The sequence below is a fragment of the Zingiber officinale genome, chromosome 4A (genome assembly GCF_018446385.1).
Source record: "Zingiber officinale cultivar Zhangliang chromosome 4A, Zo_v1.1, whole genome shotgun sequence".
Taxonomy (NCBI): domain Eukaryota; kingdom Viridiplantae; phylum Streptophyta; class Magnoliopsida; order Zingiberales; family Zingiberaceae; genus Zingiber; species Zingiber officinale.
Window position 1 is genome coordinate 63,209,475 of NC_055992.1, and position 20,020 is coordinate 63,229,494.

Below are 20,020 nucleotides of genomic sequence, written 5' to 3' on the forward strand. Positions count from 1 at the left end.
GAAAGTTGATATAACAAGAAGAGAAAATATATTGGTAATAAAGGCTAATAATAAATTGACAATGAAAGCTGACGAAAGAGCGAAAAAAGTTGACAACGAAGGCTAAAAAACTCCGAGGCACAATACCCTAGCCTTCTGATACCATGTCAAGAATTGTGGAATGAAATTCTCTCACTTATTTTCTTATGCATAACAATGGGTATATATATATACCTTGTATATTGATTATACGTAGAAACGAAAAAATAGAAAAAAATAAATTAAAATATTATATTTCTAAATAAAGAGATTTTTTATATCAGAATTTCTATGATAAGAGATTTCTCATATTAAAAGCTTTCCAAGATCAATTATCTTAAAATAATTAATGTTTCCAATGTATATTATGTGACTTAAAGTCATGATGAGTATTAGGCATATTAGACTTTAAAGAAGCTTCTAATATTGCATTATTAAAGAGCTTATCTAAAATATTATTGGACTTTTCTAAAATATTTTTCGAGGATTTCTCTAAAGTTGAGTTGTGAAGAGGTTTATTTGAACACATTTCTTTTATTTTAGCAACAAACTCATGGATTATAAGAGAACTAGTGTTTGTCGGTTCGAAGAGCTAGATACCTAGATTATCAAAAATAAATAAATAAATAAATAAATAAATAAATAAATAAACAAGAGAACTAACATGTAAGTAATGGTTTCAAAAATTAACTTCTTGTTAGATTCTTGTTGGGATATATCTTTTCATTAATTGTCTTTTCATTTCATGTCAATGTATGATGGGTTCTTGTTTGACTTGGTCTCTAATGCTTTGAACACATCGCTAATAAATTTTTGCAAGTCTATTAAGTGTAAATTTAACAAATATTATAGGAAAATTAATTGTCTAAGAGTTGGAATATAGAATTTAAGAACACTAATATTGGTACAATGGAGGTAAATTCGATGATTAGGAGATTTTTAATATTTTACGTGTATAAGAGACAATATGAGTAGAGTTTAGATAAGGATAATAGAGAATTCAGATTTTAAATTATGGTAAGGGAAGATTAAAATAAGAAATATAGTAGGTGTTGTTGTAGATAGTTCGCTAAAAGATAAAGTAGTAATTTAAAAAAGGATAGGATTATAACTGTGTGGTGGCAAAAGAAACTAACATATATGTATCTCAAGTAGGATTAGATGACAATACAAAATCTAACTTTTGGATGACCTAGATGTGGTATTACAAAACATTCCGCCAACCAAAAAGATTTTAATAGGGGGATTTAAATGGGCATGTTGGAATGAAAAATAAAGAATATTATAGAATGTATGAGTGTTATGAGTTTGGAACAAAAAATGAAGAATGAAAAATTATATTGAATTTTGCGATAACATATAATCTTATACTAACTAATATGCTTTTTTAAAAAAGAGAAGAATACTTTGTCACGTTTAAAAGTGTGAATAATAAGTTATAAATTGATTTTTTTTATGGTTAGAAAGAAAGATAGAAAGATTTGTAAGGTTATTTGGAGAAAACTTAACAACCAACATTTGCTAGCAATGTTGGATATGCGTCTCAAGTACAGTATCAATAGAAGAAAAATGTGCACGACTCTTAGAATTAAGTGGTGGAAATTAAAAGATGATAAACAAAATATATTTAAGGAGTATAGGAGTACAAGTATTAGGAGAAATATACAGCGATTCGAATACGACATGGGATAAGAAGATATTAAAGTTGAAAATAGTAGCCAAAAGTGTACTTTTAAAGGGACCTACAAAATAATATTGACGATGGAATGAGAAAGTACAAGAGAAAGTGAAGGAAAAATGAATTGCCTATAAGGTTATACACTTATAAGAACGAGGAAAACTTCAAAAAAGTATACAGTAGCCAAGAAAACAGAGAATGAAGCTAAAAATAAAACTTTTGAACGCTTATATCTAAAATTAAATTCAAAAAAAGGGGAAAGAGACATTTACATAAGCTAAAGAGAGAGAGAGGAAGACAAGAGATCTTATTCAAATAAGATGTGTTAAAAATACATGCAATAGGGTACTATTGATGATGAGGTAATAAAAGAACGATGAAATTGATATTTTCATAAACTTTTTAATGAAAGTTTAACTTAAGAAATTTATGTAGGTTAAATAAGTATATAAATTTAGCATAAGTACTTATATAAGAATAAAGGAAACATATAAAATTATGTAAACTATAGGGGTATTAAACTAATGAGTCATGTTATAAAACTTTTGAAAAGAATAATAGAAAAAAGTCTAAAGAAGGAAATCATGATAATCAAAAATCAATTTGGATTTATGCTTGAAAAGTCAACAATATAAGCTATACATCTTTTTAGGCAGCTAATTGAAAAGTATTGATAATAGAAATAAGATTTACATATGATATTCTCGATGTAGAAAAAGCTTATAATAGAGTTCCAAAGTAAATTATATAGAGATTTCTAAAAAAAAGAGGTGTTAGTATAACATATATTAACTAATTAAAGATATGTATGTGGATGTATTGATAAGAGTGAAGATGGATTAATCAAAACGTTTCCTATAAAGATAGGGTTACATCAAATATCAATTCTACGTCCCTATCTTTTTAAGATTAATCATGAACGAACTCACTAGACACATCTAGGATATGGTACCGCAGTGCTTCTTGTTTGTAGATGATATTATTTTGGTAGATGAGATGTATTAAATGCTAAACTCGAATTTTGGTGAGAAATTCTAGAAGTGAAAGGTTTTAGGCTTAATAGAGTAAAGACAGTATATGAAATTTAAGTTTAGTAATATTAGATGTAATGAGACAATTGTTAAGATAGGTGATGACGAGTTGTATGTAATTGAAAGTTTTAAATATTTAAGATCATTTTTGGCAAAAGGATGGAGGGATTGAGAGAGATGTCTTACACAAAATAAAAGCGGGATGGTTAAAATAGAGGAGAATGTTAGTGTTCTTTGTGATTGTAAAGTACCTCGAATACTTAAAGGAAAATTTTATAAAATGAAACTGAATGTTGTGTTATAACTCGAGCACATGAGCAGATGATGAGATTTGTAAAAATGAGAATGTTAACGTGGATGTGGGAACATATAAGGATGACATAAGAAATGAAAATATTAAAAAGAATGTTGGGATTACACTTATTGAGGGAAAACTTCGAGAGACATGTTTAAGATGGTATGAACATATACTAGATAACCGATAAATGTTCTAGTTACACGATTTGAAACTATGACGAATGTGCATATCAAATGAGAAAGAGGAGACCAAAAAAGACTTGGTTAGCAACGATAAAATAAGATGAAATATAAATATAAATAATGATATAAAAAGGGAGTCTTGGCAAAGGGGTAAAGTTGCTACTATGTTACGTAGAGGTCACGAGTTTGAGTATCAAAAACAACCTCTTGCAAAACAGGATAAAATTGTGTACAATAGATCGTTTCTTGGGAACCCACATTAGTGGGAGCTTTGTGCACTGGACTATCTTTTTTTTTATTAATGATGAAATAGTAACGGATAGAGCCCAATGACGTAGAAGGATCCCACCCCATTTAGTGGGATAAGACTTGATTGTTATGGATCATTCTAGTTTTGACAATTTCTTCATGGATTTATCTTAGCATTCTTATCTATACAGATTATTTTTTCCCCAAAACTCTAATAGAAAATGAAAAAATATAATCTTATAAAAAATTTTCTTTTAGCCTAATGACATGCAATGCCCATATAAAACTCTAAACTAATTGGGTTTCAACTTTCTATGGAATTATATCTTCAGCAATATAAATTCAAATCATCTAAAACTTTTATTTGAATTTTTTATGTTCCATCTTTTACTGTTCATTTATTTCTTTTATGATGATTAAAATTGCATTTCATATATTCAAATTTAGTTTATATATCTTAAAACGTTTGATTTATAGAGCAAGATTGACAAGGAATATAATACTTATTTTCGATGAATAGAATAATGTAAAAATATGACAAGAATATTTATTTCTTAACTTCATTTAGTATAATTTAAATGATAAGAACTTACAACTAACTCTTGGTGTAAATCTATAGTAAGGCAATCAAGAATTTAATTTTATTAAAAGTTATTTTAAGTTGTTAATTTTTATAGTTAGGTTGAACTTTTAAAAAAGTCGTTTCATTTTTTTATGAAAGCCTATTAGGTTTTTATTGGAAAAATTAGGATTTGGTTAGAAAAGTCTCTTATTTGATAAAGAATAGGCCGCGTCCTCAAACTATAAAAGGGGATTACGATCCCGTGTATTGATGACGTTTTGAGTTAATGCAATTTGCAATTTCCTTTTGGTGAGAATTGATAGCTTTCTTGTGGGTGAGGATGGTTTCTCTGTTCACTCCTACATCAAAAGGTATTAGAGTTTTCTTCTAGATGAGGATTGTATCTTTATCCTTCAACTGTGCTGTGCTACATTGGTATTAGAGCCAAATTTCTAATTCGGTATTCAATACTTTCCATTCATCTTAATTATTATTGTTTTTTCCAACCATCACTTTTTTTTTTCTCCCACCATCATCACCATATTTGTCATAATTTCATCCACGCCTTATTTCCTTTCTACACAATTGTTATTCCTGCTTTTGTGCTACTAATCCACCCACCACAATTTTATCATCAAGCAGTGTGACTTTATCTTCTCCATCCCTACTTTTATTAACATTTTCTTATCATCATCATCACACATCATTTCTTCCACTGCATCCTCCACCCATCTATTGCTATCTCCACCGTTTACTGTTTTATTCCACAACCAACCTCAAGTCCTTATTCTTTTCCATTTCGGGGTTCTAACTCTATGATCATCATTGTGCATCATCAGCTCCTTATTACCATCACTTTCGTTATCTTTGTTTCCTCACAATAACTACCTATAACATAGGAGATTACAAGTAAAGGAGATCAAATTTTCCCGTGAGTATCTTAACTGTTATGATTTCTTCCAACCATCACTTTTCTTTCCCCCACCACCATCATCCCGTTTGTCATATTGAGCAACTTTGTTTCATCTTCTCCACTACCACTTTTATTGAGATTTTCTTCTCTCATCGTCAACATTTGTTTCTTCCAAAACATCCTCTATCTATCTATTGCCATCTCCTACCACCATCAGCTTCCTTGAGTCAATTTTCAAAAATCATCATCAAGAGTTTTGGTTATTGCTCAACCTTAGTAAAATATATTTCCAATGACCATCCAGAAGAGTCCTCCGATGACACTTTATACAAGTCTCTTAATAATTTAACCTTAGAAAAATCTCTTGTTGACTTACCTCTTTAAGGTTAATGGACTTGATAATAATCATTACTTAGATTTTCATAATTATCAAAATAAGTTAAATGAAGAAACTAAAGAGTGTAATGCAAGATAACAATTTAAAAAGTTACAAATCACTTGACAAATCCTTTCATATTTACTTCATTTGGTGATATTGTGAGAGATTTATTATAAGGCTTGTTTATTTAACTTTCCAACTTATTTAAACACAAGTTCAATTTTCAAATTGGAGGATATGCTAATTTACTTGGAGAAGTTCGTGCATTCGTCTCCGTATGTTGATTTTGTTACCGCCTTATGGAATCATCCTCATCGTTGTCACCTTCACATTACATAATTTCATCAATGACATGGACGTCATTCTTGTCATACAACAAACTCAGATGTTTCCTTGTTAGAAAGGACGACCAAAGAAGATATTTGAAAGTTAAAATGTAAAAAGAGAAACAAAATGCATTTATTTCTTTTTCATTGGAAGAGATATCCAAAGAATTACTAGGAGAAGTTCAAACATTCGTCTCCGTTTGTTGACTTTGTTACAGGTTTTACGGAATCATTCTCATTGTTATCACCTTTACATTATATAATTTCAACAAAGACATGGACACTATTATTGTCATACAATAAACTTAGATGTTTTCTTATTCGTTGGAAAGGACGACTAAAAGAAGATATCTCAGAGTTAAAATACAGGGTTACTAAAGCAATTATTCCCTATGTTTAGAAAAGACGATCCAAGAACACCAACTGGTCAAGAGTTGAGTTTCTCTAAGTGGAGGAGAATAATGCAAACAAGGAACTATGTTAGCATCAAAAAGGTAATAATTAAAGAAACAAACCAACAATTATTTGGTTTGGCAAAAGAGGAGCCTCCACTTCACTATTATTCCACCTTCCCAACACATTGACATCAAAAAAGAAAACGGTCGAAGAGATAAATTAACATTGTGACTTAGCTGGAGAATAATGCAAACAAGGAACTATGTTAGCATCAAAAAGGTAATAATTAAAGAAACAAACCAACAATTATTTGGTTTGGCAAAAGAGGAGCCTCCACTTCACTATTATTCCACCTTCCCAACACATTGACATCAAAAAAGAAAACGGTCGAAGAGATAAATTAACATTGTGACTTAGCTAAAAAGTTGTCTCAGTTTCAAACTGCTCCACCTTCCCATTTGACGGAGTCGAGTTCTCTTCGGTTGAGGAGAATAATGCGGTCAAGAATTTAATTTTATTAAAAGTTGTTTAAGTCGTTAATTTTTATAGTTAGTTTGAACTTTTAAAAAAGTTTTTTAGGAAAGTCGGCTAGGTTTTATTAGAAAAATTAGGATTTTGTTAGACAAGTCTATTATTTTATAAAGAATAGATAGCATCCTCAAACTATAAAAAGGGATTAGATCTCATGTAGTGATCGCGTTTTAGAGTTAAATGCAATTTGAAATTTTCTTTTCTCTGGGTGAGAATTGGCAGCTTTCCTCTTGTATCCTTGTTCGCTCCGCTATGCTACATTAAAAGGTATTAGAGCTTGCTTTGGGTGAGGATTGTATCTCTTTATCCTTCTGCTATATTGCTTCATATAGTTAGAGGAAAATTATTTGTTACACTCTCACTAACACTAACATTATTAATTATACTACCTACATATTCTTTATAATATCAATATGATTGCCCTACAGGTTGGCACAGTTAGTATTTGCATGAGTGTTTGCTCCAATAGGTCTTATGTCAATTCCCAGCGGGAACAAAATACCTCGTTCGGTCCCTAACCTCCCCCATGCAAAGCACCAATGCGCTAGGGCAAAATGCCCCCTTGTGATTTACCTGCTCGAACCTTGTAATGGGCCGACAATCTGGGTTGCTTGTGGTAAGCAATATGACCTTTTGTTACAATAATATCAATATGATTAATAGATGATTTTTTATAACTTATAATAATAGGTATCTTCAATAAAATTGGTATATAAATCAGTCATTTTTTTTTCTATTTTTCTATTGCTTCTCTTATTAAAAAATAACATATATATCTTTCAGGAATAAAAACAACATTTTTAGAACTTTGCCTCGTCCCTTAGGCCTCGTTTCCTTATTGGGATAGAAAGCAATTTCCACAATCACCTGTTCAAATTCTGGATATTGATTAATTTGCACTTGAATCAAACTTTTTAGTGAAATGTAGCACCACTCTTAATAGTTACCTACAAATCCCATAGATCATCGAATAATGGGATGCTCATGGTGTGGAGTTGAGTGGAAGGGTTGTTGTATAAGATTGGATTGTAGGTTCATGAGATCCTAGCTTTATTAAGATCGTAATTAAGATTTGGATTGTTTAGGTCAAGTTGAACCATAGGATCATGAGATGGATTGCAGACCTAACAACCATGGCACAAATGGAACAAGGCACGCATACATCATAGTTGTAAATTTTAGTGGGTCTATCAAACAAAGTAGGGCTCAAGAACTCCACTTAACCGGAAACAATTCAAAATTCGTATAGAAACTAAATCAAGAACTTGATACCAAATTGATGCAGTAGGTAGATAATCTCAAACTTATAAAACTCACTAAGGGTATCTATATCATAAATTAAAGAATGTTCATTACATGGAGATCCATTTTTTTTTTATAAGCCATCATAAAGACAAGTCTCCTAAAGGTAAGGTTTATAACAAACTTCTTTTTCAAAACATACAAAACTTTAAAAAAATTTAATATTACAAAAATACAAAACCTAAATTTTAGAATAAATCCAAATTCAACCATGCTAGTAATTTTTTTAATGAAATCAAAGTAAATGGCACCCCAGTTTACTCTTAAAAGATAGTAACACTTGCTAGTTGTTGTGATGTCCAGAGGCATTTTATAACATCATGCTAAGTTAATTACTGCATATTGTTTTTTTCTATATGGTCATATGTACTTCCAGCATTTATCAACCAAGTACAAATTTTTGGAGGAACATTTTCCCAAAAAGAGAAGTAAAAAAAATGCCAAAAAGTGAGGATTTTTCTTTCTTCTTATATTTGTTTCCAAATATCCAGGAATGGTTGGAAGATAATAAGGGATGTGATGCTATTATTGATGGAGCCAATGTTGCACTCTATCAGCAGAACTTTGCAGATGGCGGATTTAGTTTGTCTCAGGTTTATTCCTTATTCTGATTTTGCAATTCGAATATACCATGTTCAAGTTCTCTTCTTACGTCGATTTTTAGATACTCGATATTTACTTTTGTGTCGTATTCCTAAATAGAGCAGTTAAATGATGTAGCTAGTGAGATTTTCAGAAGAAACAAGAAGAAATGGCCACTTATTATTCTACATAATAAGCGTATTCAAGCACTTATGGGAGATCCTTACAACAGGCAATTGTTGGATGCATGGAGATCTGAAGGAGCATTGTACATGACACCAAGCGGATCTAATGATGATTGGTATGGATCCTTGGTAATCTAGTTTGCCTTTGTGTCGTGCATTGCCATTATCATCAGTGGTCTATTTAATTATACTTGAATAGTGCAAAATACTGTGCTATCTTATTAACAATGGTAAGTATCAAAGGCAACAATATAGAGTGGTTTTAAAAGAAAATAAATGATCCCATGTGTATCAAGGGAGAGAAGGTGTTTGAGCATGCAATGATGAGTGTGCCAGATATTGTGTTATTAATAGTCTCCTACTAGCTAGATATTAGTGCTACTCCTCTGACAATCCATGAATTGGTTGTAAACAATGGTGTAGACTCCAGGCAACTACGATAGGTAATTATTAACGCACAATCCTTTGTGGTGGTTAGCAACACAATACATTTGGGAGAGAGGAGGAATAATCAAGGGAGAGAAGATGATTTTGACCATACTCATATTGCACTGGAGAGTACAGGGGAGACATTTAGGTCTCTTACAATGATAAAAAGGAAGGGGTATTTTACTATCCAAACAACCCTAACCCAACTTGACCTAGCCAATTGGGTTCAATTCAACCTAGTCTACTTTGGTCTTGTGTTCATTGTGATCACAAAGTATCTCTAAAGTTTAAAGATAAGTATTACAAAACGTTTGCTAGATTTGTTATATTATATGAAGCTAATATTGGAATTATGAAACGAGTATACGAGCAGAAGATGAAAGTTGCAGAGATGAGGGTGTTAAGGTCGATGTGCGGAGAGTATTAGAGAGAAAGTCGGGATTGCACAGGAAAAATTTCGAAAGACGCGTTTAAAATGATATGACATATACTTAGATGATCAATAAATGACCCATTTAGTCAATGTGAGATGGTGACAAATTCACACATTAATAGAGAAAGAGAGACCAAAGAAGACTTGGTAAGTAATTTTAAAATATGATAAACTTTATTTAAATATAGATGAGGATATAGTAAGAGATTGAACCAAATGACATAGGAGGATCCATATAACTGACCTCACTTTGTGAAATAAAAGCTTTATTGTTGTTGTCGTTGTCGTCAAGCCAAACTTAGGCTAAATGAGAAATTAAATAAATCCAAACCTTGTGCCTGTTGTTAATATCTAATCTCACCCCAAACTTTTGCCAAATAGAACTCAAAAATCACTATATCAGCTTATAAACAATTTTGTTCAGCCGTAAAATCCCAGTTAACCCCTAATTACGTATATCTTCCCCTAGTCAAACATCAGAAGATAACATGGTTTTGCTCTGATCGTAAAGAAGAAAATACTGGCTTTACTCTCTGGAGTAGCCTCTATCCAGCTATGGATCTCTATGTAGGGGGAGCAAGTTATAACTCTACAAGGCTCCATATGAACAACTTAAAATAAACTTAGTGAAGTAGAAATAGTAATGACACTGTTCAGTACAATCTATATAAAACATTACAAAAACAATTTAAGATAAGCTTAGTCTAAATATAGAGTGTTGTTTAACATTGTCAACAATTCAAATTTTTATGTGATGTTTTTTTATGTAATTAATCAACTTATTTTCTACAATGCAATTATTTCTTCCTAATTGGCGTACTTTTAAGTATATATTTGTACACAATTTTGTTGTTACAAAGTTACATTATTTGGAACCAGGTATTGGCTTTATGCAGCTGTTAAACTTGGATGTTTGCTTGTGACTAATGATGAAATGAGAGATCATATATTTGAGCTGCTAGGAAGATCCTTCTTTCCTAGGTGGAAAGAAAGACATCAGGTATCCATCCTCATATTGAACAGTAGTAGTTTACTAACAATGATATCAATTCTGTCATATGAACTTTGTAATGGTTTCCTCATAGTTTGTCTTCATCTGCACTAATACTATAACTATTAGAAGAGCAACTTGTATTAAGCCTAACTAGGGCTCACCTACTCAGATTTTTTCTTGTCATTCAACTCTACAAAATTGTTTATATTCACTCGTGCTAGTGTTATCATCCACAATGTAAACTTCCAGAGTCATTAGGCTGACTTTATATTGTTAGTTCTCAACAGGTCAATTATTTTATCCTGCAAATGTATTACATCACTTCAGTAGTCTATATTTAACTGCATTGACATTTCCATTTTAAAAGAAAAAACAGTGGCGTATTAATACAGGATAGTCAATGCATTTTTGGCTAATTTGGTAGATGACAATTTTCTCTTAACCAAGTAAATTTATGTGGAGCTCATCTATTTTTTTCCACTAATCTTTGAACCTCTCTTATAAAATGTTATCTCTGATGATATATCATGCAGTCAATTCAATAATATTTATGTGCTTATAAAATGAAATATGATCTTCATTTGATAGAAAAATAGAGAAGACGTTAGGGAGAAATATTATTTTAAAAAATCTTTGCATGCTGTGCGTGGTTAATTCATTAATGGCCTAATCCTTATGCAGCATGTTGATGCATATGGTGTTAAAAAATAACTAATTAGATCAACATTTATTATATTATCACGTGTCAATGATGTGTTGATATCTACTATATACATTTCAAATTAGTAAATATAATCACACAATAAAAATTAAAAATTAGATCTTTTACTTAATTAAATTTAACATTTTATGCAATTGATAATTCCATATAAAATATTTTTAAATAGATATAACCAATACATATAACAAAGGATACATACATTACATACAACCCATATTTAATGTCTTGTTCCTTGTCAATTTGTTGCTTGCTTGAACAAAGATGGTGTGATATTAAGCCAGTGTGAAGACACATGGTGTTAGTGGCATTGATTATTGGGAGGATTAAGAAGACGATGAGAGAAGACTTATTGAGAGGTATGACACTAGTTATTAGGATGGACGAGAAGAAGATGGAGACTTACCTAGAGTTTCAAGAGGAAGAAAATTCTCATTCCCCTTTGCTATCTTGACATAGCTGGTGGATGTAGACAAATCAGTTTGTATCAACATTGGTAGAAATCTGAAATGAGATAGTAGTTTAAAATTTCGAACTGTATTTGAGTTCTAGTTTATGACTGAAATTATATAATTTTAATATGGTATTGTGTCATGCCGATATGGTTTTGGTATATTTTAAATATAAAAAATAAAAATTTTAATAAAAAAATACAAAAAAATAATTTTTTTAAAAGAAGGAACAAAAATTGCGGGATTGTGGTGGCTCCGTAAGCCCACCAGATCACCACGGGATTGTGACGCCCTTGTGGAGGTCGTCGTGGGATTGCGGCGCCATCGTGACCTCGTGTAGGTCGCTGCGGGATTGAACAACCTTTGTGACCTGCGAAGGTCATCGCAAGATCGCGACCCCTAACCAACCTTACGGAGGTCGTTGCAGAATAGTTGCGATCCACGGTGCCTGTGCGGTGCTAGTATTAGTGTCGTTGGGTGGAACGATCAATTCTGCTCGTGCCGCCTCGACACAGTTTAAAATTTTAAACCATGCATTAGATTCTAGCTTCGTTTTATAGCTTGAAATAAGATCAAGTCGTTTAAAACGACCTATTTTGTCTTTAAAACTTATAACCAATTGACTTCTGAAAGGTGTAATTTATCTCTTAAAACTAACAAATTTTAGGAATAAAAAACATCTAGAATTTTTTAAATCCTAAAATTTAAAATGAATTTCTAAATTGATCCCTAATTTTGGAACCATATGATTCTCTCTCACCATGTAGACTAGACCTTAAGTTATTAGGACTTTCTTAGGTCGTTGTTTGTAACAAAAGTTGTGTTTGCTTTGTGAAGTTCATTGAGCATGACTTCTTTCATTCATTCCTTGGAGTACGCTTCCAATTTCCGAGGAGCTGATGTAGCTTCTTTGTGATTTTGTTCTCTTTTTTGTGGTCCCTTCCAATAAGTTAGAAAGGAAGGACTCGTGTGTGTAGTTCTCTTATGATAAAATCAACATAAAAAAAACATGGAAGTTTGAATATCTTGTAATGGTTTGGCATACAATTTAATTTTAAAATTGAACTATTGGTTAAATAAGTTTGAAAGACTAAATAACATTATAACTGTACTCACAATAAGAATGAATGTAAATCCCTCTATAGATTTCCTTATGAGATTTATAGGCTAATGAATGCATGGATATACCTTATATTGCTGTCTTCAAATGTAGGGGGTGCATTAGTAAATGTTTTTATAATAATCATTACTCAACTCAAAGCTTCTCCTAGTATTGACTACATAATCAATGTACAAAATGAAACAAATTGTCGTAGCGAAACTATTTTTGAAATTTGACATTTGTTCCCTAAGATTAAGATTGAGAAGAAGGTAAATACACTAAAATAAATTACCTTCATGGAGACATGCAAAGAAGTGAGTTATCTTTACTCCACATGGCCGGTCTTGTGGTAACCGGAGCATCGTCCCACTTGTGTAAGAGGAAGGAGAGGCTTTCTCATGTGATGAAGAGGTCAACAACCTAATAGGGTGGAGATAAGATGAAACAACACTAGGAAGAAGCACTTAATTAAGGCTATGAACACTTATGAACACTTTGCCATTAGCTAACCATTAAACTTCCCAATTGGATTAATACAACTCACACAAGATTCTTCTATAAGATCCTAACTCTACAAGCTACAACAACAACAATTAAGCCTTATTCCACTAGGTGGGGTTGACTATATGCCATTGAGCTTTATCTCCTATATGTCATCATTTATATTTAAATAAATTTATCTTATTTTATTATTACTAATCAAGTTTTTTTGGTTTTCTTTATTTGATATGTACATTTGTCATAGTTTTACATCGCCTAACTAGAGTATTTATTGATCGTCTAAGTATATGTCCGTACCATCTTAATGCGTTTCCCGAAGTTTTCCTAAATAGATGCAACTCGACTTTTTTTAAAAAATATTTTCATATCTTATTATGTCTATCCTTGTTTGTTTGCACATTCACCTTAACATCCTCATATCTGCAACTCTCATTTTTTGCTCATGCGTTCGAGTCATAATTCAATATTCAGCTCCATTTGACATAGCAGGTCTAACCACTGTTTTATAAAATTTTCCTTCAAGTCTTAAAGGCACTCTATGATCACAAAAAACACATGACGCTCTTTTCTCGATTTCAACAATTTCACTTGTATTCTATGTAAGACATCTTTCTCAATCTCTTTTTCCTTTTGCAAAAATCATTCTAAATACTTAAAATTATTAATTACAGATAACTCGTCATCACATATTTTAACAATTGTATCATTGCGTCTAATATTACTAAATTTAAATTTCATATATTCTGTCTTTACTCTATTAAGATAACTTTTCACTTATATCGTTTCCTGCTTAGATTTTAGTTTAACATTTACTGCGTCACATCTCTCATTTACTAAAATAATATGCAAACAACATGCACCGCAATATTATATCTTAGATGTGTCCAGTGAGTTCGTCTATGATTAGTGTAAAAAAAAAATTTTAGAGATAATCTTTGATGTAACCTTATCTTTATGGGAAGCGTTTCAGTTAATCCACTTGAAGTCTTTACTCTTATTATTACATCCTCATACATATCCTTAATTAGTTCAATATATGCTATTCTAATATCTCTATTTCTAGAAGTCTCCATAAAATTTTTCTTGGGACTTTATCATAAGTTTTTTCTAAATTGATGAATATCATAAGTCTTTCTATTTCTAATACTTTTCAATTAGTTGTCTAAGAAGATGCAAATATTTTATTATCGACCTTTTAGACATAAATCCAAATTAATTTTCGATCACCATAGTATCCTTTGTCATTTTTTTATTACTCTTTCTAAAATTTTATGGTATGACTCATTAGTTTAATACCCCTATAGTTTGCACAAGGTTTAAAATTTTTGCCCGTGCCTAGGTTTCGGTCCTGCATTGGAACGATAAGGTTTCGGTATCGTATGTGCTATGTCGGTATGGTTTTGATATGCACGTTTTTTTAATTAAAAGCACTGTTCCTGTTTCGCCTTCATCGTTGCTCCATTCTACCAGCGAACATCAGGCCAGCGAGGCTTCCATGGTGGTCGCGAGGCCTACGTGTGGCCTCGACGGTGGCGGCATCGTTGCTTGCGCGTGGCCTTGGTGGCGATCGCAAGGATCGTGTGAGGCCTTCGCGACGGCAAGGAGGTGGCTGCGAGGCCTTCTCGGCTGCCGTAACGATAGCATGTGGTCTATGAGTGGCCTCCGGGTGATCGCGACTCCTGGACGTGGTCTCGCAGCGCGAGGCCCACGTGGTGGCCGCGAGGCTTGCCCGTGGCCTCCGTGATGACCGGGAGGCCCACGCGTGGCATGCGTGATGCACGCGCGATGCCTGTGTGGCTGCGGTACCTCAAGTGTGTCGGTGCCGATTTCGGTTAGCGAGCTGAATGAATTTTTTTGCTCGTGTCGGGCAATACGACACGATATTTTGATTCTCGAGTTTGCACAATATTGTACGTCTTCGTTATTTTTATATAAGGGAAATAGAGTACTTACCTCTACTTATATGACATTTTTTAGTTATTAATATCAAGTTGAATAACTTTGTAAGTCATTCAATACCTTGTTTACCTAGACATCAACTACTTTTTTATTTCCTCATCATTTACTAGTACCATATTTTATTCATTTTTAATATATCTTATTTGGATAAGATCTCTTGTCTTGTCTTTCTCTCTCTCGTTTTAGCTATTTTGTAAATATCTCTTTCCCCTTTTCATATTCAATTTTTGATATAAGTATTTAAAAGTTTCAATTTTTGCTTCGTTCACTACTTTATTGACTTCTTTCTTAGCTACTATATATTTTTTTAAGTTTTCTTTATTCTTATATGTATATAATATCTTATAAACTGTTCATTTTTTTCTTAATTTTTTTATTCCACCATCAAAATTCTTTATTTGGTGATATATGTCCCTTTGACTCATCGAGTTTACTCTTGGTTACTATTTTCAACTTTGATACTATCTTATCTTATGTCGTATTCATGTCGCCGTATATTTCTCATAATGTCTGCTCTTACCCTCTCCTTAAATATGTTTTTTTTCTTATTCTTTAATTTCCACCACTTAATTTTAGGAGTTGTGTATATTTTTCTTCCATTGATACTATGCTTGAGGCGTATATCCAACACTATTAAGCTATGTTGGGTAGTTAAGTTTTCTCCATCTCTTGCAATTTTTACAGATCTTTTTATCCTTTTTTCCTAACCAGAAAATCAATTTGCGATTTATTATTTCCACTTTTGAACGTGACCAAGTGTTCTTATCTTTTTTTAAAAAACGTATTAGTTTATATAAGGTCATATGTTATCGTAAAATTCAATATAGTTTTTCCAAACCTATAATCCTCATGCACCCTATTTTATTTTTCATTTTATACTCCTATATGTCTATTTAGATCTCCTCCTATTAAAATCATTTCAGTTGACGAAATGTTTTGTAATACCTCACCTAGGTGTCCCAAAATCTAGAGTTTGTATACTATTGAACGTTCTTGGATTCCATGTTCCAGATCTTAGACAGTTAATTTTCTTATAGTATTTATTTTTATCCAATTTATAGTGTAAGAACTCTTGCACATTTAACACTATATTTATGTTTTCATGGAGATGTAGCGATTCTTACCGAGACGTTACAGTTGGACCTTGCAATATATTTTTTCTTGACAACAACCTAACATTAACACAATAGTTTGATGAATTCATTCATTGAACATTTGCTTGAAAGTCCATGCTGGCTAGCAACTTAATGCGCAATCCTTGCCCTTTTTCATCCGGGCTTGGTATCAATATTGGCGGGTTTATCCTAATTTTACAAGCTACTAGGATTATTCAGTTCCAACTTGAGATTGAATCTTAATCGCACAAATGTAACTAATTCAGTTCGCTAAATAATAAACTTTGTTATAAGCATAACAAATCTAGTTAGTTAGTCAGATATAAGCCAAACAAACTTAGATGAGATCAAATCTCATCCATTTGATCATAATAACTTGTTTGTTAGATGAGACTAAATCTCATCCATGTGATGTTACACTTGTGTTTGATCTCCATCACCAATTAATTATTAATCAATATCATTAACTCTTAATTATCCTTTAATCCTTCATCCAAGCTACAAACATCACATGCCAAGAACTAAAGGTGCATGTGGTTCTGTGGACTTTAGGACATAACGCTATGTGGCCTAGATGCAAAACCCATAACCCTGATGAAGTTCGACTTTATTGGTCTAGGCACACAAGCCAAGATGTATATCAACACTTCCCACTATTCCAGGATTTAAGTTCCACAAAAGGATTTTATAAAAGCATGTGACATTGCAGTTACCATGCAATTTGTTTCTCTATCATGTATATCACTAAATGTCCCTAAAATTTAGTGGGGTGCTGATCAAGAGATCACTCAATCCTGCCATAACCACTTGGACAAAAGAACAAGTTGAGAACTCTTCTCAACTAGCTTATGTGGACAAATAATTTGAGAAATCTTCTTAGTTGATTCCCACTGTGCTTGATTTAATTCATGTCGTCACCAATCAAGATCACATTATTAAAAGGATCTTCTAACTCAACAAATGATTTTCATAATAGGCTTAATTTTTAACTCTGGATTGTAGGTGAGGTAGGAGCTCTGGATGTTATTGTCAATGTAGGTGTTACTTTTCAATAATATACTAGCCTTTTAACTTGAGATAGTCTGTTTTTGGTTAATCCTTCAAAATTTTCTTACATTCAAGATTATATTCAATCAATTTGACTTTATAATAAGCATCATCCATTACAATGAATGAAAATGAGTTGCATTCTCTTTGATTTTATAATCTAAGTCTATTAGTGGGTCGAAGGGTCAACCTAGATTCTTTGTTAATACTACGTCTGCATAAATTTTCAATTATGATCAATATTTTGCTACACTTAAGATTTTTTGTCTTATAAATTTGTTATATAGATCATCATCAAAGCATGGTGGAACACATATTTCTCTAAGTTAACATTTTATTTTAAAACAACGTTTAACATATTGCTATTATTTCTTAGCAGATTTAATCATGGTTTAAAATCTCATATTGTGTTAGGCCAAATAGTTAAAACATATCGTTCCGATAAGTTACCGAAATTCGATACTATTGGGCACCGAGACAATGTCTTATGTATCATGTCAATTGTGTCGACAAGTATCCATTTATGTCAACATTCGACACCCCATGCCATGCGAAAATTAATATGTAAGTACCCTGTGGTAGTTTTGATATGATCAACCAAATTAAGTTAGGTCCTGTTATGTTTTGATGTCCTTGTGTCTAAGTGTGCAGGACTTTAGGACAGGAGGTAGAACGAGAGACGCAGCTAGCGAGAAGGAAGACACAGGAGAGAGTCGACAGACTTGGTGCGTCCGAGGGACGAGGTGCTGCGGAAGAGTACGTTGGCAGACGAGAAGGAAGCGCGCGGTGGTTTTGAGGGACAAGAAACTAGAGCGGAAGGTTGCTCGAGAAGGTCGGAAAATAGGTTCGGGTGAGTCTTATTCCGGATGGCCGAAATTACTTAAGCGAGGGGAGCTGAAGTGGAAGACCTAAACGAAAAGTCAACTGGATGTTGACTGTGGTCCGGGAGCCTGGAGAAATTCCAGGCTCTCAGACTTCGGGAGCCCGGATCTAGTCCAGGCGCTCGGACCATCTGGAGTGCCTAGGGCACCCTGGAGGCACCTTCGAATGCGGATCGGGTTTAAGCAGGTCCAGGCGCTCGGAGTGGATCTAGGCATCTGGACCAGAAAGTTTATCACAAAGTTTGCTATCGCGATCCATTGCGACGGGGATAAAATTTTGTCTCTCTCCAGACGCTTGGAACCCTTCCAGGCGCCCTGATTAGGGCTATAAATACAGGCGCTTGCAACCCTTCCAGGCGCTTGGAACCCCTCCAGGCGCTTGGAACCCTTTCTGTGCCTCTTCTTTTTAATTAGGTTCTTAATTCTTTATGCAAGTGTTTATTTTAATCAAGTTATAAGTTTCGAGGAAGGTGCTTTGTTTGAATTTATTGTGCAGGCTATTCACTTTCCTCTAGCTGGCCGCAAGGGACCTACAATTGGTATCAGAGCAAGGACGCTTCAAGAGGACTAACCGTCGATCGAAGCATAAGAGATGGTTGTGCCGAGCATTTACCCACCGAAGTTCAAGGGGGAATTCACGAATTGAAAGAAAAAGATGGAGGTATTCTTTAAGACAGATTTTGATTTATTACTGATTATGAAATTTGGTTTTGTAGCAACCGAGATTTGCTAAGGTACGCGCTTAACGCCTTTCCTAGGACTTTTGAATGAGTATTCTTAGTAGATGCATATTACATCTCCAAGGATCTAGAGGTAAGTACTTTAGAAGAATTATTTTCTACATTTGAAGTTAATGAAACTAGATGTGCATATCTGAAGGAGCCCAAGCATAACATTGCCTTAAAGGCAAAAATAGATGAACCAGAATCCGAAACGCCCCTCGACGATGAGGAAACGACATTCATGGTAAGAAAATTCAAAAAGTTGTTTAAAACGAGTAAGTTTAGTCAAGTGTAGGATAAAAGAAGCAAAAAAAAGATAAGATGTTACTACTGCGATGAAGAAGGGCACGTCAAAGACAACTGTCCCAAATTGAAAAACAAGGAGAAGAACAAGAAGCCAATCCAGTCAAAATATAAAAATTTAAAAGCGACGTGAGATGAAACGTCGTCAGAGTCAGAGATCAAGCCCAAGCTGAACTTCCGCAATGAGCATCGAGAGCATCGATGAAGGGGGAGCAAAGCAGATCTAAGGGGGAGCATCAGAAATCGACAAGGTAAGTCAGGTACGATCTCTACCTCCTGACTAGTTATTTAAATTCATAAAAATATTATCGAAAAATGCTTGTAAATTAGAAATTGAAAATAGAAAAAATAAAAAGGAAAATGATGAATTAAAACTAACCTTAGCAACATCTTGTCGATTAGAAGATTTTGACAAGATAAAAATTGAAAATGAAAAGTTGAAAATAGAAATAGAAAATTTGAAAAATTTTGCATACTCACATGTTCAACTAGCTTGAAATTATTAAGGACTTAATTGGTATTATAGATATCATAAGAACCAAATCAGAAAGGAATATATTTTGGATTCCAAGATCATGCTTAGGTTAAATTGTTATGCATGCCTTATTTTTTAAAGTTTTTTTTTGCTTATAAATAAATTGCTTTGCATGATTTTTGTTAGAAATTAATTAGAATTTAATTTTTCTGAGAAAGAGAATTTCATCACTTATCAATAGAAAAAATTTCAAATTT

The 20,020-nt window shown here is 32.8% G+C and overlaps 1 protein-coding gene across 2 annotated transcripts in view; it reads left to right on the top strand.

Moving 5' to 3' along the window:
* Nucleotides 1–20,020, top strand: part of LOC121969958 (proteinaceous RNase P 2-like) — a 42,631-nt gene that overhangs the window by 13,839 nt on the left and 8,772 nt on the right. For both annotated transcript variants that reach the window (XM_042520292.1, XM_042520293.1), the window contains exons 2-4: nucleotides 8,357–8,458; nucleotides 8,573–8,748; nucleotides 10,374–10,494. In XM_042520292.1, coding sequence (XP_042376226.1) covers nucleotides 8,357–8,458; nucleotides 8,573–8,748; nucleotides 10,374–10,494 — 399 coding nt within the window. The remainder of the gene's footprint in view (nucleotides 1–8,356; nucleotides 8,459–8,572; nucleotides 8,749–10,373; nucleotides 10,495–20,020) is intronic.